The following is a 24,387-nucleotide window of genomic DNA, read 5'->3' on the forward strand; positions in this document are numbered from 1 at the left end:
TGTCATATTCTTTAAGTTTCTACAACATATTAATTTATATGGTTTTATATGGAATGCATTCTAACTGTTTTATTTTGTATACTCCTTTATAATATTAATTTAGTTAATTATACTATTTTATTCTTATATTATAAACTTTTTGACTTGGTGCATTCTAGCCTCAGATGCTGATGCATCATAAAATGCTAATACACACAAACAAACATTTGTGTGTTTGTTTGTGTGTATGCATTTTGAATCATCCATTTTGAATGCCAAAATGGATGACTGCAGAGTTGGCTGGTCAAATACAGCAGAAAAAGATAGAATGGGACAGTTACAGAGTGAAGTACTGAAGCCTGTACAGGTTGATCTGTAATAGTACCACAAATTAGGAGCCAATTAGTATGAGAATGCAGAAGAGCATATGGCTGTGACTGTGTATAGCTAAGAGAGAAAATAATGGGGACAGTGAATTTTTTATGTATGTGAACACAACAAAGAAGAAGATAGCCAATCATGTCGGACCCTTGTGTAATCAGTGTAAGAAAGTCATAGATAACCAGCTGATGTGGTGGATGAATTGAATAGGTATTTTGCATCGGTCTTTGCTGATGAAAGACCCTTCGTGCTGGGAAGAGGCTTGTGAGGGTGAGCCATATGAAATTAGTGAAGTTGTAATTACCGATGATTGTTTATTAGAAAATCTTTTGAGCATAAAGGCAAGTAATGCTCCCGGAATTGATGGCACCATACCCTGTAGTTTTGAGGGAGAGTGCCAGTGAGTGTATTGAACCATTGAAGTTAATTATGAGTGCATCTTTGGACACAGGGGAGATTTCTTTGGATTGTAGAATCCAATGTATCACCAGTACATAAAAGCGGTACTAAGAGTGAAGTTGGTAACTACAGACTGGTTAGTCTGACTCCAGTGGTAGGGAAAATCTTAAGAGGAAATGATTAGGAGTGCAATCCTGGGACATTTAGATTGATATAGCATTCTGAAGGACACACAACATGGCTTTTTTAGGGGTTAAAAAATGTTTACCTAACTTAGTAGTCTATTTTGACACAGTCATGAACTGGATTTGGGGAACAATTTTGACATAGTTTATTTGGATTTTAGCAAAACGTTTGAGCCTGAACAGGTTGGGATTACTGGTAATATTCTATGATAAATTGCTGAGTGGCTGCAGAGCAGAAGGCAGAGGGTTGTGATTAATGGATATTCTTCGGATTGGTATAACTTAAAGAGTCAAAGACACCTCCGTAGCCAGGTGGGAAGGAGCAGCAGTGCGTAGCACATGCTTCTTGATTAGACTGGGGTTCGAGCCTGTCACCACCAAATACGGAGGATGCGGAAAAGGTCAGGGAATGACCACTGCATATTCCCGGAGCAATATGGCCTTAGTTGCTAATGCTCCTAAAAATCAAAATAACTAATTAACTAAATTAAAGAGTCAAGTTCCTCAGAGATCGGTTCTTGGACTGCTGTCGTTTCTCATTTTCACAAGTGACATCGACAAAGGAATAGCAGGCAAGATGTCAAAATTTGCAGATGATGTAAAGATTGGCAGAATTATTAATGATCAGTGCCAAGCAGCACTCTTTCAGGACGACTTGAACAGACTTCAGAGATGGTCAGAGAATTGGCAGCTATGTTTTAATGCTGATAAATGATAAATACACTTGGGAAATAGCAACCCTCAGATAACTTATATACGTGATGGTGTTGAATTAAAAACAGTGGAGGAATTAAGTGCCTCTGCGAGTTAACAATATGGGCAGATATGAAATTTTGTGAACAGTGTAAACAAACAGCCAGGAAAGCTTGTGTGGTCCTATTGGTGATTTATGAAATGTTATCTTGTAGAGATAGGGAGGTCAATCCTATTGTTTAAGGCAATTGTTAGGCCACATTTGGAATACTGTGTTCAAGTATGGAGATGTCATCTGCAAAAAGACATTGGGCTTTTTGAAAGGGTCAAAAGATGGGCGACTCGAATGGTGAGATCAGCAGAAGGACAACCGTATGAGAAAAGGCTGTTTATGTGGGCTACAGAGTGTGGCAACCAGGTACCTCAGAGGTGACCTGATTAAAGTTTATAAGACTCTGAGAGAGATTAGTAAAATTAATGAAGGTGGAATTCTCATTGTTATAAAGAATTCCATAACTAAAGGGTTATAAATTTAAATTACAGGGGTTGAGGTTTAGATAAGATTGTTGGAAGGTTTCTTTCAGCAGTCATTGATTGCTGGAATAAGTTGCCTTTGCGGGTAGTTGAGGCTGACAGTTTGAATACATTCAAAGGTCCACTGGATAGTTACCTGTGTGAGGAGAGAAGTGCATAATTTGTTTTTTCTTGTCTACTTTTTTTTTTTTCCCCCAATGCAGCAAAAGCCTGTGGCTTCCTGCACTATATGGTGAATACTATTACTAAATTCTAAGAAAAAAAAAGTGATGACGTCAATGCGTCCTGTAAAAGCACCAGCCAGTGTGCTTTTGCTTGCAATAGGCAAGCAAATGAAAACCTTTCCGTTCATAATGCTTCCATAATATATAAAGATTGAACTGGAGATGGACCTGCCCATGGAAGAGCTGCTATCCTTATGGGGCAACCATTCCTCATTTCAGCCTGTGCCACTTTCCACCAAGACAGAAGCAGTAGCAGTACCTCTTATGGTAGGGTTTCTTTTAATAGTCAGTTCAATTTATTTTCCACCTAGGACTGATATTTCCTAGACAAACGTTGATCTCATTGTGAAGCTGCCTTCCCTAGGCCTACTTGGGGATTTCAATGAATATAACACCCTGTGGGGTAATGCCAACATTAATGGAAGAGAAGGACATCTGATAAAGTCTGATTCTCCATGATCTGTCTACCTGCAGCTCTGTTCAGCAGGCTGAGCTAATCATTCTGACTTCTTGCCAGTTTACACAGATGGCTCAAAGTCAGAATCATATGTAGGACATGCTGCTGCTGCTGCTGTCTTTTCCAACAACACAGTATCTGAGCAGATTGTCTTTGAATGCAGTATATACACTGCAAAACTGCATCTTATAGGGTAAGCCTTGGATCACATCAGAACTTGCCAATACCAATGCGTTATGATATATTCTGATTCTTTGAGTGTATTACAGCCTTTATTAACTTTGAGTTACAATGCTCATCCCAGTCTGTCTCGGGTTCGGCAGAAGATGTACTGCCTCCATGAACATAAATTTGATATCCACTTCCACTGGATTCCTAACCACATTGGAATTAGCGGAAATGATATGCATGATACTTCAACCAAATCATCAATTTCCACTAATAACCAGTGCCTCCGTAGCCAGGTGGGTAGGAGCAGCAGTGCGTAGCACACGCTTCTTGATTAGACCGGGGTTCAAGCCTGTGACCACCAAATACAGAGGATGCGGAAAGGTCAGGGAATGACCATCGCATATCCCTGAGCAATATGACCTTAGTTGCTAATGCTCCTAAAAACCAAATAACAAACAACAGCAACCACTAATAATCATTGCCTGGAGTCCCCTATACAAACTACAGGCAAATAATACACAACATGCTGCATTGTCAATGTCAGGAATTGTGGAAAGACAAACTTTAAATATATGATATCAGATAAAGCCAGTAGTTGAATCATGGCAGTCTAGTCTGCATAGAAATTGTAAAGAGGAAGTTGTTCTTGCTTGGCTCCACACAGAACACAGTCATTTGATACACTGCTTTTTGCTGAGGGCTGATGAAATTCCTATGTGCACATCCTGTGTAACCATTTTATTTATCAGACATATTTTAATTGACTGTACAGATTTTAATGATTTTTGTTTTACTGCTTTTAATTATCTGACTAGCCTTATACACCAGTGAGATTTTATCCGACAATGGCAACATGTCAGCTGTTTTTATAATTTTTACAATGTATCAATTTATATAAATTTATGAAAAGGTTACCAGAATTTCTTTCTTTATTTCTTTCTCTAACCATGTAATGTGTTAGCATATAATAGCCTTAGATGCTAATGTGCAATAAAATTGCAATGTAATCTAATCCAGTTGTGATACAGTCGAGGAAATTTGGATTGTCTTGACAAGCCTGGATGAAGTCATCGCATGATGACATTCTTTGTTGCTTCTGCCTATCTCTGAGACTGTGAAGGAATGTGTTAATTAAGCTTAACTTGTGTGTTTTATTTCAAAATCTATTCTGTGAGCCCTATCCCTCTGGCTGTGATGGGATTATTGCAATCACTTTGTATGTATAATTGCAATAAAGATTCTCTCTCTCACAAATTTTGCACAGACCTACTTTTCCTTGATTTTCATGCAGAACTTGACAAATCTCCTTATTCATATCCATCTCATCAGCCATCATTCTGAGGGTCAAAAGATTATCTCTTGCCACAATTTCTTGGTCTTTTGCAACTGTCCTCATTTCGAGAGGTTGATGGGTGCTCACTTCTTGTGTCATTAAACATTTAAACAGTTTTAACATTTCATGTTTCTTTTGCAGATTTTCCCAGTTTAAAGCAAAATTTGATTTTCATCCATTGCTCCATTGCGACAGTGCTAATGCTATTAACTAAACTGGTTGTTGCTTGCAACCTGTCAGCCTACTGGACAATCTCTGTACCATCATCTTTTGGAGGAAGTTTCAACTACAACATACAACTTCCATTTATTTTAAAACTCATCAAACATGACATTCAACAATACCAGTTGAGGAACTGTATTGCCACACCTTGTATATCTTGCTGTGTAAATTTTTGGAATCTTTAATTTTCTTGAAATCAGTTAAAAACTTTTCATTACCTTTTTGTAATTCATATATTTTGACAGTTCTTGTTTTTGTGACAATAGTCACAGTCAGTATCAGACCTTTTACAGCTCCTTTGGTCATTCTGTCAAACAGGATGACCAAGGAAAAGTTTGAAGTAATTTATTGTCACCTTTGGTTAATATATATAGAGCTGAGGAATAATCTTTTCTCATTACACTGGGCATCCACAGTGAGCTTAAGAATTTTATTTTTGTTAAAACATAGATCTGTACATTCATTTACATGAATGTACAGATCACAAAATATCACACTTCATCATCTCTTTAAAGTCCCAATTAAGACGATGCTTGTGCTGTGCTGGAGTGAGGGATGCTTGCTCTTCACATGGATACTTTACTTGCACTCCTGTTAGACAGGGAGTATTTTGGCTGATTTCTAGAGTTTATTCAAGTCACTTTTCGAAGCAGTGCTCTATTAAGTTACACAGTAGTGACCCACTTTCTCACAGTGTGGGTTGTGATTGCCTATTCCCATCACGAGGTTAAATGGTTGCTCTCCAGATTGTTTTATTTTATTTTGTTATGTTTCCTTTAAATTAACCTGAGTGGAGTTAATGTACAAGTAATTTTTTTTGCTTATTAATCTATTTATATATATATGTGTGTTTGGTTTTACAGTCACTTTGTACAGATGTGAATTAGTCGCATATGGGCAAAAGCCTAGGTGGTGACTAGGATGATAGTTTATTCAAATGCAAAAAAATGAAATGCTCTTCATATTTAAGATCCATCTGTTTCTATGATGGTGTGTGTGCTATTTCTGCATCATCCATATTTTTATTTTTGCAACAGATTGTCACCTATTTGTTGGAACACATTTCTGAATCCATTTTTATATGTCTTCTTGCTGTAAATCTTTGGAATCTTTAATATGCTTGATATCAGTTAAAAAACCATGTTCTTCATTATCTTCTTGCTATTCAGGACTTTCATTAGTATTATGTCTTGGACCAAACTTTTCTCCAACATTTATTAAATGTTGAACCTGTAATTTTGTTCCATGCTAGTGCTATAACGTAAACATGTGTCTGGTGCTGATTCCTTTTTAAGGTTTCTATAAGATCTATATCCATGTCTTCAATTTTTATCAATAAACTCAAAACCTTTCACCTATGTCCTCTCTTTTCCTTGATCTACAAAAGGATGTTATAATCGGTGATAAAAACATGGCTTTTATATCCCGTTCTTTGAGTATCACAGTCGGGATGTGGAGGAGCATTATCCAGAATGAGAATAGCCTTTTCAGTTAAGTTTATTTTCTTCAAGAGTTTCTTTTACACAAGGTAAAATTCATGTAATTTTACCTTGTGTAAACCATTCTTTGAATAATGCAGAGTCCATTCATGCTGATATTTGTGAGTTTTAGGAAAATGGTAAAGGTGAATAATTTATATTGTTTTTAAAGTTCTAGGATTATATAAAAAAATCCTGGGACGATTTTTTTGTATTCTGGTGCAGCAGACTTTTTTTTTTTTTTTGCTATTGTTTCTATAGGTAACACTCATAATTTAGACTTGTTTCATTGATATTGTAGAGTTGTTCTCCATTTAGTTTTTCTTTGTTGGTAAATGACCCAAAATCTTCTGTAACTCTTTGAGCAGAAGGTCACTGAGCAGATAATCACTCCCCTCTAATATCCAATATATGAATACACCATGATAATTTTTCCAATGCCCAAGCCTTCTGTTACTTGCCATAAAACTTTCTGCATCAGCAGTCTTTTGATGGACTGATCAAGGCCTTTTCTTCGATGCTGCTGATTGGAGTTCTCTGGTGTGTCTTTCTTGCATAAACCGCAGCTATAATGCATTATATGCTAATCTTGGTTTCTTTAATGGAGCAAGAATTTAACGACCCTATTTTTTTTATGATTTTTTTTCAGTCTTTTATATTTGTCTTGCTTACACCTAATTCAATAGCAGTTTTTGGCGCCTCCGTAGCCAGGTGGGAAGGAGCAGCAGTGCGTAGCACACGCTTCTTGATTAGACCGGGGTTCTAGCCCATCACCACCAAATACGGAGTATGCGGAAATGTCAGGGAATGACCACCACATATCCCCGGAGCAATATAGCCTTAGTTGCTAATGCTCCTAAAAACCAAATAACAACAACAACAATAGCAGTTTTTATAGACTCACCTGTATTGAGTTTTTCAGAGTATCCAACTTAGGTTTTCATAGAAACAATTCTCTTTCTTTTCTCACCTATATTTTATTAATTTACATAATATTTAATTAATTTGCCTACTGTATTTGCAATAGCAAATAATTTTAACGGTGGAGACATAGTTCAGAACAAACACACAGTAGCCCAATGTAGCCAAGTGGTCCAGCACGAGAGTGCAATATTTGTACACTCATTTGAGTGGACTGTGTTCAAGTCCACATGATTGCTAAATAGAGTTAATGATTGTACTTGTTGAAACTATTATAAAGTCCTCTAAAAACAATACTTGTCCTTCATGAACAGTAACAACTGACCTCTCAGGAAACATAACACAACAGGTGAGCATGAAGTTACTACACTAACCACAAGCATACAGGACCTAAGACACACTGCAGTTGCTGTATGCTTTAGATAGGGAAGAGGGAGCATTGGTTAATCCAGTAAAGGTCAATTAAGAGGACTTTTTTTATTTCAGATCTGATCCATTGAACTGTAATGAACTTAATGAAATTTTTTTTCTTTATTTACTGTGATTACAACAGACTTTTACTGTAGTTCAATTGCAAATAAGTATAACAGTATATTGCATGAATACAAATAATTCCAGTGGATTCATAGGTTAACATCAAATAAATTATTTTTATAGTTTCAGTGGAAATTTAAGTGCATTTATCTCAAATATAAATTATAAGAGTTTTAACAGTAATGTTTTTTAAAGGAATGCTTCAGAAGGATCCAAAAGATAGACTAACACTTCAGCAAATCAGGGAACATGAGTAAGTTTTTTTTTTTTTTTTTAATTTTTTAAATGACCTATTTAAAAAATTAAAAAAATGACCTATTATTTTAATTATGGCTACATGTGTGTGTGTGCATGCATGCAGCATGATGCATGTTCACAAATGTTACCAAAAATTTATCTAGATATCATAATGCTTTGCTTTTTAATAATGTATAGTTCATTGGCTTTCACACATTAGTGAATAGTTTCTTATCCATAGTCATTTTTACTGTTTTTTAAGTATCTTGTATTGAACTTTGTATTCATTATGATACCAGGATATGAAGAAATTTTTTGATTTATCCTGGAACATTTCAATTTAGTTGAGATCTAAAGTTAATGCTTACCACGGGTAACACTGAATAATCTTGAATATTATTTCGAGAATATATTCTTGCCTTTCAGAAAATATCTACTACTCTTGTTATGGGCTATGGAAGCAACCTGTGTGTATGATTTGAAAGTAAATATTAATTGTAATTCATTGTAATTAGTTGGTTAATTTATTTGTGGTATTCTATACATGGTATGTAGAGTCTGGATAGGAAAAGCAAACATATGTATGTACACACATACACATTGCATGTATCAAATAGAAAAACACAAGGAAGCAATGTTAATGTAGCACCTGTGTTTAAATAAAGTAAAATAAAAAATCTTCCTATTAATTTTATCTATTACTTCTACAAGTTAATACTAAGTGACCACTTTAATACTGCCTTTCTATGAAATAGAAAGGGTGTAATGAAGTAGTTGGGCAGTATTGATGCTGTGTTGCAGTTCAGTAGGTGAATAGGCAAGACAAAAGATTTAAGTTACTGAATATTCAGTGACATTTGGAGGCAGGGCTGCTTGCTTAACTGAAATTATTATAATACAAAGTATTTAGTTAGAAAATGTATTCAGCTATAAATTTAAATATTTTTCTTATTTTGCTAAACTAACTTAAAATTACAAATTCAAATTATTATATTTGGGCCACCCGTAATTTCTTACATCTACCCATATATTTATTTTTCTATAAATTGTGTGTGTTCTCTGGTTGATTTGCCTGTTTGCTGGACGAAAAAACCCCAATTTCTGGGGAACTTAAAATTACAAATGATTCCCCTCCCTAGTACAAAGAAACAGTTTTAATGGGAGATTATTATATAATTATGAACTAAATCACTGTTATATTATTGAGCCAACTTAAGTCTTGTTTGCGAGTTTAAGATAATTTTAGGTATCACAGTTTTAGTAATATAGTACAATTCTAGTAATCTGAACTGATTAATATAAGGATATTTGAATTACTAAAATGTTTGAATTTGTGAGATTATAATACAAAAACATATTTTATGTATAGAGGCAGTTCTCGCTTTACGAGTTCCCGGGTTTATGAGATTTTTTTTTTTTTTTTTCAAAATATCAAGTATCAACAAAATCGATAATATGAACATTAATTGCAAAAAATGAATGTTAAACATTCATAAATACCGCATTTCAAACCACGCGCGTAGCTATACAATACCGTGTACCCAGCTTTACAATATTAATCCATTCCAGAGACACCATCGTATCGTGAAAATATCGTAATGTGAACCCAATAACACATTGTTTTTTGGTAATTTGTTCCATGACCTCGGAATTTGAAATTTTTGCTATATAACTCTCTTAAAGGTCGTTTATATAGTGCAAATTGTATTAGTTGCCAATTTAAATCACTAAAATGCACTACACTTTCATTGTTATGATATGTTCTGTTATAAGAACTAATTTTGAATGCCTTTGTGACATTTTTCTAAAGCACATTTCTGGAGGTCACGACCATAAAACAATAAAAACAATTTGCACTTTCCAGTTTACTGTTACTGAAAGCAATTATAAACGGGTAGTAAACTTGATGTTATTGCATTTGCGAAAATACCGATAGCTGGAATTGTGAGGTTTTTTTGCATTATTATGGTGAAATGTGTTTCCCCTTTATTGAAATCTTCAGTTATATAAAAAACATAAATACATTTTCGGAATCTTCTCTTCATTCCTTTTTTTTTAAATCTTCGTAAACTTGTTACTCCACGCAAATCATGTTAGTTGCAATTTGTGCGTTCTGTAAAAAAAATCCTTATGCTTCTATTGAAATTTATAAAGAAAATAGAAGATTATCTTGGAAACAAACGCCTCTTGAAGCATTTCTGAAGACTACTCCTTGTGCAACAAACCAACGAGTGCCGAGCCAATAATAAGTGATCAACGAGTGTGCATTTTTTAGTCAATGATGATGATGAAGAATAAACGTTCTTTAACATTTGTAAGTCATTAATAATTTCTCTATTATTATAATTTGCTTGATTTTACAGGCTATGTTTTCATTTTTTTGGATAAATCAATCATTGTTTAAACATAAACTAATTACTTTTTATTAATTTTGTTGTAAGATATTGAAGTTCATAGTTAAGATCATTTTGTGTAGAACTGAAACTGTAAACTATGAACTTCAATGTCTTACAACAAAATTCATATCTAGAAGGTACCCCACTCAATTAATTCAACAAACCATTTTCACCCTCCAAAATAATATTAGCAATCCACCCAAACACACCGCTAATAAAAATTTATGTATTATCCTACCTTACCATAGTAATTTTTGCAATCAGTTCCACCACATATTCAAAGGTACTGACATCACCCTCACATTCTCAACTTATAATAAACTTGGCTCATTATTTAAATCATACAAAGACACACAAAAATATCATATCAGCGATATGAACAATATTATTTACCTAATGAAATGTCAACCTAACTGCAGTGCATGTTACATTGGTAGCACAACTTCAAAATATGGTTCTATTAAAACATCAAACACACGTGCATACTACCACTACAATAGTTTTAAGACAGGCCAAACCAACACAGAACTAGCATCACATGTTCAATCTCACAATCACACCCCCTTAGTGTACTCAGCCATTCCCATTATCAAATTAAAATCCAGTTTTAAAATTTTCCAATATGAAGCTCTAGTCATAGAATGGTTCCGTCGCCATTCCAATCTCCAAGTATTAAATACCAAACTACCTTACAACATTGCACCGGCTTGGAATCTCATGCACCTGAGATTTCCACATGTAACTAGGAGCATAATGGGAACTTAGCTTTCTTAAATACATGCGTTTACTCTCAACCCATCATTGCCAACTGAAGACGTGGATAACGAAAGCCACTTGTTATGGCTATTGGCCTCCATTATTAACCATTTATTTTCAACTTTAATATTGACAACCAAGGACGAAGATGTGCACTTCTACTTCCTTGCGCATATTTTAACTTCTGTTTTTAAAACCCCAACTTACTTAATCCTAATTTAAATTAAAATTATCATCCATCCTATTCAAACATCAATTTGCAGATTATAAAAAAAAGGGTGAGTACCGTAATAAATTAAGCTATGCTATCATATTGAGTCAATTATATTAGTATTTTAAGAAATCTACAATTATCGAATTGTATTTATCAATGATATTGATGATGGTAAAAAAAAGGTAAAGTGCAGCCATTATCAACCCACTGCAGGATGGAAGCCTCCTCAACAATTCATGCTGAGGGAAATGGACCATAATCTGCCACGCTGGTCCAGTGTGGGTTGGCAGATCGACTGTATTCAGCAGTCTGGGGCTTGAACCCCGGTCTACTCAAAGAGCGTGTGCTACTGCACTCCCGCTCCTGACCACTCGGCTACGTGTCTTAATGTCTAAGTTTGCAGATGATAAGAAGGGTTGTTAATGACAGTAATGATAGTACACTACTGCAACAGGATCTCAAAAAGTTGAACAGATGTGCCGAGAGGTGGCAACTGAAGTTTAACATTGACAGATGTAAAGTACTGCCTGCATATGGATAGCAGTAACCCCAGATTAACGTATCAACTGGGTGGTACCAAACTCAGGGTAGGAGAGAATGAAAAGGACCTGGGGGTAATTGTGCAGTCAGATATGAAGTTTTCTGAGCAGTGCAGACAGGTTGCAAGTGTAGCTCATGGTGTTTTGTCAATGATATACAGGAATTTTGCTAGCAGGCATAAGGAGGTGATTGTTGCTTGGTATAAGGCAATGGTCAGGCCACGCCTTGAATACTGTATACAAGTCTGGAGGCCTCATTTTAGGAAGATGTAGAGCTGATGGAATGAGTACAGAGAAGGGCAATGAGATTGGTGAGTGGAACAAAGAGTTGGTGTTACCAAGGAAGGCTTAAGTTCTGCAAATTGCAGCTTCTGGATTAGATCACTGGATTAGATCGCATTCTGCGAGGTGATCTAATTGAGGTGTATAAGGCCTTGAATGGTTTAAGCAAGCTCAATGCTAATGGGTTTCTTTCTCTTGCTCAGATTGCTCACCTAAGGAGACATAAATTCCAATTGAGAAAAGATAATTGTAGAATAGATGTGCGGAAATTTGCCTTTAGCCAGTGGGTAGTTGATAGTTGGAACAAACTTCCATCTGTTGTAGTGGAGGTCAACAACTTAAATAAGTTTAAGGCAGAACTAGACAAACATTTGGAGTGAATGGTGTAATGGAGAATTTTTTTTTGCTGATTCTGTATAAGCTTGCTTTCTTGCATCATATGCCTCTAATAATGCTAATGTAAGATGACATAAACCACATGATGTAGTATGTATACATAACATTATTTTTCACAGGAAAAGATAGAATCAGTACAAGTGTAGCAGCAGTTTTAACTAGTTTGCATGTACCAGTTCAATAGATTTAATTAACCACATCGTTGGAAGTAGTAGCTATCTAAATAGCAATAGATATACACATTACAATCTGCTCTCTGTATTTACTCCCATACCAAAATATATAGTTTGAATTATAAGATGAACTAGCTACACAGCCTCCCCCCCCCCCCAATACATGTATATTTTTTCAGGGAATCAAAATGCACATCATCTATGGGGAAATCCAGATAAAGAACAAAGAGGCCATGCAATGGAAAAACTGAAAATAACAACAGTTTATCCCTGTTCAACAATGGATCACCTACATATCTCTCTCTCTCTCTCTCTCTCTCTCTCTCTCTCTCTCTCTCTCTCTCTCTCTCTCTCTCTCTCTATAGGTACTAGTACTGCAATCGATCTTACCCTTTCCCCCCCTGCTGTGCCCCATATTTATATGGAAGACAATTTCCGCCAAGAATTGGAAGAATAGGGTAGAGAAGGGATACCCCTGCATACAGTCTCCCATCAGGCAAAGTTTTAGGGAAGGGAATGTTCTGGGTATTTAGAGGGGATTAAAGGTCAGAGTGCTTTATGTGAGGAAGGGTTTTTGCTATCAAGCAATCAGTTTTAAAGAAAATCTCACACTGGGCAGACAAGCTGCAGCCAGCATCACCATCATCCCATGCTATATCACCCACAGGGGTAGGCAAGGTGTCAGTAGAGGCAGTGTGGGGAGGACATTGACTGAATGAATCCCCCAATATGGAATCCCAGGATTTGGTAGGATAAAACAATACATCTTTGGATTTTTTTTTTAAATGTAGTTTTGGTATTTTCAGTTTATGCCATTACATGAAAAAGATTTTCATATTACTCTAATATGATTGCCAGTTTCACATTTTGGTCAACTGGCAACCGTAGAGGTGCGCAATGGGAGGAGGAGGAAGAGGAAACAGTATTAAAAGGTTGCCATCATCACTTTGCAATTCATTTACATCTGGATGATTTAGTGCATTATGAAAAATTAACAGACTATTTTCTGGAATTTCTATTTCTTATTGAAGTACTTTTATGGATAGAACAAATTCAGAGTGAAACCATTTGCAAATAATTCTCCATTTTACCTACCCTTTCTAGTAGCCTCTGCAGAAATAAGGAAGGGAGCAGAAAATTTTTGAAACCCCATGGTGTCTGTGATTTTTCCATCACTAAATGTAATTTGTGCCTTACAGTGAATTTACACCGACATGATCATCACTCAATCTTTGGTGATTGTGTGACCTGAACCTTTACTTCAAGTCACATAATCACAAAAAAAAAAAAAAAAAAAAAAGCTTGTCTTGTCAGTGTTGTAAACTGTTTTAGGACTCAGATCACTTATCTTTTGAATAATTTACACTGAGATTCTACAGCACCAATATTACTAGGAGGTCTTTCACTACTTAAGGACAAATATATAATTCCATAGCACTTTTTCATTTTGTCAATTCATCCATTACTAGCCTTGAAATTTTCATTTTTTGAAATTTATGAATAAAAAAAAAGCCCTTCTTGCATGTGATTGCACTTCAAGGAACCAGGTACACAAGGAAAAACATTTCCTTGTCAATACCACTTCTTTGCCATAACCCACATTTCAAAATGTGCAGATCTAAAAAAATAAAATTGAAATCTATCCACCTGTCTGTGCAGAAATAAGCAATTGCTTATATCTTAACTTAAAAAATATGATATAGGGAAAATATGATTGCAGTGACAAAGCATTGATAAGAAAGGGGGTGAGACATGGGGTCTGACAGACACCATGGTTAATTTTTTTTTTCTTAACAAAGTTTTCTTTTTTTTTACTTTGGCTGGAATATACCAGTGCTTGAACCTTTATTAATGTATTGCATTATTTATTAAGTGCAATTTTTTATAAAATAAAAATGCAAAAATTTAGTAACCTCTTCCACTTTCAAGTTTGGCGAAGGTAAAGAAAGCCAACACGGTAATGGCGAGAAACATCGGATAACTTATGTGGAAAATTAGTTTCCTGATAAGGCACTCTAACGCTGCTCGCTCGGTAAACAGACGGTAGGTGCTATTGGTCTGGAGCAAAGTTGAGAATGATATATTGATTGACAGATAGGTGTGGCAAACGATGTGCTGATTGGTGCGTGACCACAACACACGATAATATTGGTTTAGTATCACTTTAGTAGCACTCAGAAGCACTAATGGTAACTTGCCCTAATGAACGCTTTCCATAATGGTGAAAAAGGTCAGGTTTGTCTGTAACAACCTCAAGGTCTGGGTCCTTGAGGTGTCACAGACATTCTCTCAGATATGCCAGACAAGCTGTACTTGCTACCTGTGAGTCTAAAATGCTGATGGAACTGATATTTGGGTAACACTCAAGTCAAGTAGACCCAATTTCGGCAAAGTCCGGACAGTCTGTGACAGCCAAATCCTCTGCTTGCACCTTCACAATGGTGGGACTGTTAGCAATCCTGGGTATAACCTCCATGCACAAGTACATGGTAAGTGACCATCCAGGTGTGAACCAACATAAGCAGGGGTCGAGGTGTGGCGCCCACACAACATGGAGGAATGCCGCCCCTCTATGTTACCAGGCAGTACTAGGTGGTAGATGACCCTCATCAACCGGTGCAATACCACTACTTTGCTTATTGGAGGCTTGAAGTGGTGGAACCCATGTTTAGTCTCTAGAGCTAAGTTCCGGTCAACCCTTCCCCATCTCTTCCATCATGCATTATGATTGATGACTTTTGAGGTTATGATGAACGTCGTGGCAAGATCCAATATTCCTTACATTTCGAGGGTACAGCTCTAAAACGGTGTTCGCAGGCCAGCCGCTAGTTAGTACACCGGACCGAACCTATTGGTAACTTTCTAGGAGGCTTCCGGATCAGCTAGTGTATAATCTTGCTACCTCTACTCTGCCAGATAGTGACTGGAGGGAGTCCGAGTAGTGTGTATGCGGGGAGCATTGTCGAGGCCATGTTATGTCAAGGATCTGGGTATATTCTTGCCATGTGTACGCCATATCCAAAAATTTCATTACTTCATACAGCATGTCCCACCCACTTTTTCTTACTATTGAATACACCATGAATTGTCAAACCAATAGAGCAAGCTTATCTGCGAAAAGATCTAAACCTCTCAAGCACTTCCTAATTCATTTCACAAATATACGTGGTCTCAATTCTAATCTAAACGATGTCCATTTCCACTTGCAGTCTGCCAAACCACATGTACGTTTTCTGACAGAATCTCAGTTATCGGTTGATTCAACTACTGCTCATCTCAGATGCCCAAATTATTCGCTGTATGATTCTTTTTGCCTCAAAGGTGGTACTTGTGCATATGTCTGTTCCGATATTTGCTGTCAGAGACTTGTCAATTTGGAATCTCCTCTCTTTGATCTTCTCTGGCTTCAAATCTCTCTACCTCATTGTGTCAAATTCATCTATATTCTCTACTGTTCTCCCAACTCCACTAATCACTTGGAGCTCTTTGACTTCCTCTCTTTGCAACTTGACTTTCTCCAGTCCAACTTTCCTAACAATGAGGTAATATTCCTTGGTGATTTTAATGTTCACAACTCGAGCTGGCGCTTGTTTTCTAGTCACACTGACCGAGCTGGTCGAGATGCTGAGGCTTTTGCAATTACTAATGATCTTGCACAGAATGTTCATTTACCTACAAGAATACCGGACAATCCTAATCATACAGCCAATATGCTTGATCTTTTTCTCACAAACAACCCTTCTAAGTACACGGTTGAAGTGAGAGGTCCTTTAGGCACTTCAGATCACAACTTGGTGACTGTCTCTTCTCCAATGGAACCTTTATCTTATGGCTATTCCCAACCTCGTGTTGTTTGGCATTACAAGAATGCAAAATGGGATGACCTGCGAGACTTCTTTTCTTCTTTTCCTTGGTCGGATTACTGTTTCAAAACTTCTGATGTCAACGTTTGCTCAGATCGTGTCAGTGAAATTATTCTTGCAGGAATGGAATCCTTTATCCCACACTCCACTTTAAAATCTCGTCCTTTATCTAAACCTTGATTTTCCAATAAATGTGCTAAGGCTGTTCAAGAGAAGACTGTTGCATATCATAATTGGCTTGTTTCTAATTCTCCAGTTTCATTTTCTGCCTACACCAAAGCTCGCAACAATTGTAAAGCAGTTATTAACCAGTCCAAACTAGAGTTTGAACAGGCTAAGAGTAGAAAACTTGCTTCTTGCCCTAATGGTAGCTGATCATTCTGGTCTCTTGCCAAAGCTATTGGCCACAACTTTTGCCCATCTCTGCTCCCACCTCTGTCCAAACCAGATGGTTCTGTTGTCACTTCAGTCAAGGATAAAGCTGACCTGGTAGCATCCCATTTTTCTTTCAACTCATGCATTAACGATCTTGGTAAAACACCTCCCACTATTTCCAACACGCTCCATTCAATGCCTCCTGTGATCTTCCGTCAAAAGGATGTCAGAAGGATTTTGACGAATCTTGATGTTAAGAAAGCTCCAGGTCCCGATGGTATTTCTCCACTTGTTCTCAAAACCTGTGCTCCTGAACTTACCCCAATTCTTTGCCGCCTTTATTTACTTTCTTATTACAAGGTGTTTTTCCTTCTGTTTAGAAATTTGCTCATATCCAGCCAGTTCCTCAAAAGGGTGACAAATCCCTCCCATCCAATTATCTTTAGAAAGAGTAGAATTACTTCTACTCTTTCTAAAGTAATGGAGAAATCAATTAACCGCCAAATTTTAAACTACCTAGAAACCTTCTGTCTGATCAACAATCGCCAGTATGGATTCCGTCAGTGTCGATTCACTGGTGATATTCTGGCTTATGTTACCCATTTATGGACTAATTCAATGGAAAGGTTCGGTGAAACACACGTAGTTGCTCTTGACATCTCAAAGGCTTTTGATCGTGTTTGGCATAAAGGTCTTCTAAACAAGCTTCCATCTTATGGTTTGCCAACTGTTTTTAGTAATTGGTTATCCAGTTTTCTCTCTGATCGCTCACTGAGGGTGATGGTACATGGCTCTCTGTCTTCTAACTTCTTCACTAATGCCGGTGTCCCCCAAGGTTCAGTTCTTTCCCCCACTCTTTTCCTTTTGTATATTAATGACCTTCTTCCATTGACTGGAAATCCTATCCATAGTTTTGCTGATGATAGCACATTGCATTCCACTTTCCATTTTGAGAAACCTTGTCCTGCTCAATCAGCTTCAACTCGAAAATCTGCTACCAGTTCCTTAAATGCCGATCTTCAGGTAATTCTCCAGTGGGGCAAAGACAACTCAGTTGATTTCAACCCTTCTAAAACTCAGTCTTGTCTTATATCTCACAAAAAGGATTCTTCTGCTCCTATGCTTAACTTTAGTGACACTCCAATTTCTAGGCAAAATGATATATCTCTTTTGGGGATTACCCTGACTTCTAATCTCTCTCTTGGCACAAGCACATTACAAATATTGCTTCTTCTGCATCTAAAAAACTTGGTTTTCTGTTTCGCTCTCAGCGTTACTTTTCTTCCAAACAGCTGCTCACTCTGTATAAATCCCAAATCCACATTGCCATGGAATATTGTTCCCTCATCTGGGGTGGTGCCCCCAAAACCTCTCTCAGGCTTTTTGATTCCATTCAGAAGAGGGCGGTTAGGTTAATTAATGACTCATCTCTAACAGTCTCTGCGCTCGCTTTCTCATAGACGTACTGTTTCTGCTGCATGCCTCTTCTACAGATACTTCCATGGGCACTGCTCTTCTGAATTAGCTTCTATAATTCTCTCTCTGTTTCAAAACAGTCCGAACACGTGCTGCCATCAGCCAACATCCATTTACTGTCCAACTTCAAACTCACAGAATCAACTTTTCATCTTCCTCGTTTATTCATTCAACTGCCGTTTTCTGGAACAACCTTCCTTCATACGTATTTCCTGAAAATTACAGTCTACAGAAGTTCAAGTCCAATGTCAACAAATATCTTCTTTCGTCTTCTCAACTTCCAACCCAAGCACGGTACTAAGTACTATAAGTTCTAACACCTCATGTTTGGGGTTTACATAAAAACAAAAAAAAAAAAAAAAAAAAAAAAAAGGTTACTTCTACTTGAATTCCATGGGAGCTTGATCCCCTCCCGAAGTGGAGGGGGTAAAAAAAAAAAAGGTAAACTGCAGCCATTATCAACCCACTGCAGGATGGAAGCCTCCTCAACAATTCATGCTGAGGGAAATGGACCATAATCTGCCACGCTGGCCCAGTGCGGGTTGGCAGATCAATTGTATTTAGCAGTCAGGGGCTTGAACCCCGGTCTACTCAAAGAGCGTGTGCTACTGCACTCCCGCTCCTGACCACTCGGCTACGGAGGACTAACCTTTTTTCTTTAGAATCACAGTCATATTTAGAAATATATTCATAAAAAAATTTTTTTTTTATGACTGTATTTTTATTTTTTTGTTCAATAATATGCCCTAATGGTGAAAAAAGGTCAGGTTAACTGAATCCCACTTGAATCCTATGGGGGCTTGAAGCTCTCCTGAAATGGAGGGGGTAAGCTAATCATTATTCTTTAGAATCATGGGTGGACTAGTGCATAAATTGTTTATTAACAAAATATTAATTTTTTATTACTGTACTTTTATTTTTAAGGTCAGGTTATGAAATATAACGAAAAATAAAGAAACCTTTTCCTTTTTTCGTAACCAAACCTGAATCAACAGTGTAGTAAAAACACTCATGAACTCCAAAAATCTGCTTTTAATAATGAGAAAAAACATAATGAAGAACATAAAAATGAACAGAACGAAACTTTTATTAATTTAGTTTTCATGAAAAAATCTACCAATGTTTTATTTTCCTTACAAATTTCTTCCATCTTTAAAAGAGTCATCACTACTGTTACCTGTTTACCATTCATCATAAAACTATTATGCACCGTTCTTTACTCATAAATACACATTATAATGCCAACCAATGACTACACAGTAGCTTGTCGTCTGTCACACCCACCACCAATCATTTCACCTTTGCCACGCCTACCTGTCAATCAATATATCCTTCTCAATTTCGTCTCCAGGCCTATAACACCTACCGTCTGTTTACCGAGTGAGCAGCGCTAGAGTCCAGCGTTGGGAAACTAATTTTCCGTGTAAGTTATCCGACGTTTCTCGTCTTTCTTTACCTTTTTTTTTTTTTTTTTTTTATGTGAACCCCAAACACGAGAGGTATTAGAACCTATAGTACTTAGTACCGTGCTTGGGTTGGAGGTTGAGAGGACGAAAGAAGATATTTGTTGACATTGGACTTGAACTTCTGTAGATTGTAATTTTCAGGAAATACGTGTGAAGGAAGGTTATTCCAGAAAATGGCAGTTGAATGAATAAATGAGGAAGATGAAAAGTTGGTTCTGTGGGTTTGAAGTTGGACAGTAAATGGATGTTGGCTGGTGGCGGCGGCACATGTTCGGACTGTTTTGAAAGAGAGAGAGAGTGGGAATTATAGAAGCCAATTCAGAAGAACAGTGCCCATGGAATATATGTGTAGAAGAGGCATGCAGCAGAGACAGAACGTCTATGAGAATGCGAGTGGAGAGACTCTGTTAGAGATGAATCATTAATTAACCTAACTGCCCTCTTCTGAATGGAATCAAGAGGCCTGAGAGAGGGTTTGGGAGCACTACCCCAGATGAGGGAACAATATTCCATGGCAGGGTGGATTTGGGATTTATACAGAGTGAGCAGCTGTTTGGAAGAAAAGTAACGCCGAGAGCGAAAGAGAAAACCAAGTTTTTTAGATGCAGAGGAAGCAATAATTGTAATGTGCTTGTGCCAAGAGAGATTAGAAGTCAGGGTAATCCCCAAAAGAGATATATCATTTTGCCTAGAAATCGGAGTGTCACTAAAGATAAGCATAGGAGCAGAAGAATCCTCTTTGCGAGATTTAAGACAAGACTGAGTTTTAGAAGGGTTGAAATCAACTAAGTTGTCTTTGCCCCACTGGAGAATTACCTGAAGATCGGCATTTAAGGAATTGGTAGCAGATTTTCGAGAAATTGAAGCTGATTGAGCAGTACAAGGTTTCTCAAAATGGAAAGTGGAATGCAATGTGCTATCATCGGCAAAACTATGGATAGGATTTCCAGTCAATGGAAGAAGGTCATTAATATACAAGAGGAAAAGAGTGGGGGAAAGAACTGAACCTTGGAGGACCTTAGCCTCAAGTTTATAAAATTATTAAGTACATCAAAATTTAGCACTATGTATGTGCACATATTTCAACTTAGAATATGCCAGGTATTTCTAAATTGTACTGACCGAATGACAAGTAAAAAAGTTCAATTAACTGTCCAATTCTAAATGGTTACAGAGCTCTGACTATTTTAATTTTTAAAAATGGTTCTGGAGTTCTGAATCTAAAAAATAATAAAATTGTAAAACATAAATAAATAAGTGAACACATATCTAATATGAAAAAATATTTTACTGAGTGTTTTTGTTTTGTTTTTTTCTTATTCTTATTTATTTTTTATTTTTTTACTGTTGAAAATTCCATAGCCATTGTTGAAAATTCAAACTGCCGTAGCTACATAATCATTCACATTTTTTGAATTTTTTACTTCTTTTACTATAAAAATGCCCCCTCTTACTTTGTTTGTGTTTCATAACATGTGGGCTGTTCTTTCATGTTTGATTCGGGACCTGTAAAAAGAAGTTTTTATAAACATGTGTAAATTCTGAATGGCCATGACGCTGTGGATATTTTAATTTTAAAAAATGGCTGCGTAGTTTTCCTAGCCATTTTTTGAAAAATGGGAAAAAAATAATACAATTGATTAAATAAGAATGTGCAAACATATACATAGTAAAATGTTTATTCATACTAGGCATGTTTTCTTATTTGTATTTTTTTTTTTTTTTTTTACCATTAAAAATCTCCATAGCCATCTTTAGATGCTTTAACATATACACTCATGAATCAAAATATTATGACTACCTATCTACTAGCATATTGGATCACCTCTCCCCATAATCACTGCTTGCACACAGTGTAACATTAACTCCACAAGACTGCAGAAGGTATCTTTAGGTATGCTGGACCAGCTGGACCGAAGGAAGTTGCAGAGTTTGGCAATGGAGTGAGTAAATGCTGCATTCCACCACATCTCACATATGTTAGTGGGATTGAAGTTGGGGAGGGGGATCAGGCCAAGAGAGTGCAAAAAATGCTTGGACATGATTCTTGAACCATTCTTGCACAAGTGGGCATTGTCATGCAGAGCATTGTCTTATTAAGAGTCCACTGCCATCTGGATACATGGTCACCACGTTAGGCAAAATTTGGTCCAAAACAATGCCAAGGTAGGATCTGGCAGTGAGGATATATTCAGTGTGTATGAGGGGACCCAGTGATGTCCAAGAAAACACCCCTCCCCAAACCATGATACCACTGTTAATATGCTGGAATGGGTGCTGAGAAGAGCAACCAGACTGGTGAAGGGAACAAAAGGATTCTCTTTTGTTCCCTTCTAGAAGTGAAGTCTTCTAGGAAAGACTTCACTTCTGCAAATGTGTTATGAGACTAGGCATCGGCACCTGCAAGGAGATCTGATTGAGGTGTTTAAAGGCATGGATGGATTGAGAAAACTTGCTGAGAATTCACACACACAAGAGTATGCATGAATGATAGTTGCAGGATAGATGTGAAAGTTTTTCTTCAGCCAGTGGGTGGTTGATTGTTGGAGCAGGCTTCTATCTGTTGTTGTGGAAGTGGATAGGTTGAATAAATTCAGGGAAGTACAAATTCTTGGAGGGTATGAATCGATGAACTGTATAATTTTTTTTTTTTAAATGAAAAGCCCAAAAACGAAAGGATTGGAACTTGTAGTATTTAGTACCGTACGTGATTTGCAGGTTGAAAAGGTGAAAGAAAATACTTGACATTAGACTTGAATTTCTATAGATTTTAATTTTCCGGGAGTACATGTGAAGGGAGTTAGTTCGAGAAAGTGGAAGTTGAAGGAATAAATGGGGAGGAAAAAAGTTGACAGTAAATGTATGTTGACTGGTTGCATCACATGTTCCAACTGGTTTGGAAGTTAGAGGGGGAATTAAAAGCCAATTCATAAGAAAACAGTGCCCATGGAAGTATCTACAGGAAAGGCACGTGGCAGGAACAGAATGGCTGTGAGACAGAGAGTGGAGAGAGTTTGTAAGAGGTGGGTCATTAATTAACCTAAATGCTCTCTTTTATTGTTCCCAAATCTGGAGCACTGCCCCAGATTTGGGAACAATAATCAATGGTACGGCAGATCTGAGATTTGTACACAATGAGTAGCTGTTTAGAAGAAATGTAATACTGAGAGTGAAAGAGAAAAACCCAGTTTTTTAGATGCAGAAGGAACAATATTTGTGATGTGTTTATGCCAATAGAGATTAGAAGTCAGGGTCATTTGTGATGTGCTTATTCCTAATAATGACATGTGATTGTGTGTAGAAATCTGAGTGTCATCAAATATAAGCATAGGACCAGAAGAATCATTTTTGTGAGATTTAAGACAGTACTGGGTTTTAGAATGAAATTAACTGTCTTTGTTCCACTGGATAATTACCTGGAGGTCAGCATTTAAGGAATTGGTAGTGGCAGGTTGAGAATTGAAGCTGTTTGTTCAGGGCAAGCTTGTTCAACAAGTCTAATGTCACCTAGAAAGTGGATTGCAAAATGCTATCATGAGCAAAACTATTAATAGGATTTCCAATCAATAGAAGGTCATTAATATACAGTTTTATTTCAGAGAAAAACTAGATAACCAATTTTAATTGGTAAGTGGCTGCTCAAGAAGTTGAAGCTGTTTATGCGTGCAAACTTTTTATAAACTGGAAAGTGAAGTGCAATGTGATATCATCAGCAAAGTTATGGATAGGATTTCCAATCAACAGAAGAAGGTCCTTAATATAGAGTTTTCTCTCAGAGCAAAAACTGGATACCCAATTACAAAAAACAATCGGCAATCCATAAGATGGAAGTTTATTTAGAAATGCTTTATGTTTAAAATGTCAAGAGTAACTGTGAGTTTGCCAATATCGAATTTGTCCATAGATTGGTAACATAAGCCAGTATATCAGCAGTGGATTGACAGTGACAGAATCCATACTGGCAATCATTGTTCAGATGGAATGTTTCTAGATAATTTAGGAGTTGGCAATTAATGCATTTTTCCATTATTAAGAAAGAGTAGAGGTAAGTGCATGGGATAATAATTGGTAGGTGGTATTTGTAACCCTTTTTAAGAACTGGCTGGATATGAGCAAATTTCCAAGCAGAAGGAAAAATACCAGTGGAAGTGTAAAAAAAGGCGATGCAGAGCAGGAGTAAGCTGAGGATCACAAGTTTTGAGAACAAGTGGAGAAATACAAGTGTTAGAAGAAAAGTAGGGTGCTATCATCAGGTTTATCTTTAGCAGACTTGATAAAAGATTCATCAGATTTTAACAGAGGTGGGAGTAGAGATAGGCAAAAGTAGTGGTCAATAGTTTTGGAAAGAGATCAGAATGCTCAACTACTATTTGAACAAGAAGTAAGTTTTTTACTCTTATCCGGTTCAAAATCTAGGTTGAACTAATTAATAACTGCTTTACAATTGTTGCCAGCTTTGGTGTTTGCAGAAAGTGAACCTGGAGATTTGAATATAAGTCAATTGCAAAATGCATCATTATTATCTTGAATGGCCTTAGCACATTTATTGAAAAAACAAGGTTTAGATAAAGAATGTGATTTCAAGGTTGAGTGTGGAATAAAGATTTTCATCCCTACAAGAATAATTTCATTGACAAGATCTGAGCAAAGATCTTGCCAGTGAAATCATCAGAATCTTTTGACATCAGAATCTTTGAAACAGT

At 36.8% G+C, this 24,387-nt stretch overlaps 1 protein-coding gene across 2 annotated transcripts in view; it reads left to right on the forward strand.

Moving 5' to 3' along the window:
- Window positions 1-24,387, forward strand: part of LOC150078514 (serine/threonine-protein kinase STK11-like) — a 272,273-nt gene that overhangs the window by 173,454 nt on the left and 74,432 nt on the right. For both annotated transcript variants that reach the window (XM_090385158.1, XM_090385159.1), the window contains exon 6: window positions 7,707-7,764. In XM_090385158.1, the coding sequence (XP_090241284.1) occupies window positions 7,707-7,764 (58 nt within the window). The remainder of the gene's footprint in view (window positions 1-7,706; window positions 7,765-24,387) is intronic.

This window comes from Mastigoproctus giganteus, chromosome 11 (genome assembly GCF_048544385.1).
Source record: "Mastigoproctus giganteus isolate SK-2022 chromosome 11, ASM4854438v1, whole genome shotgun sequence".
NCBI classification, from domain to species: Eukaryota; Metazoa; Arthropoda; class Arachnida; order Uropygi; family Thelyphonidae; genus Mastigoproctus; species Mastigoproctus giganteus.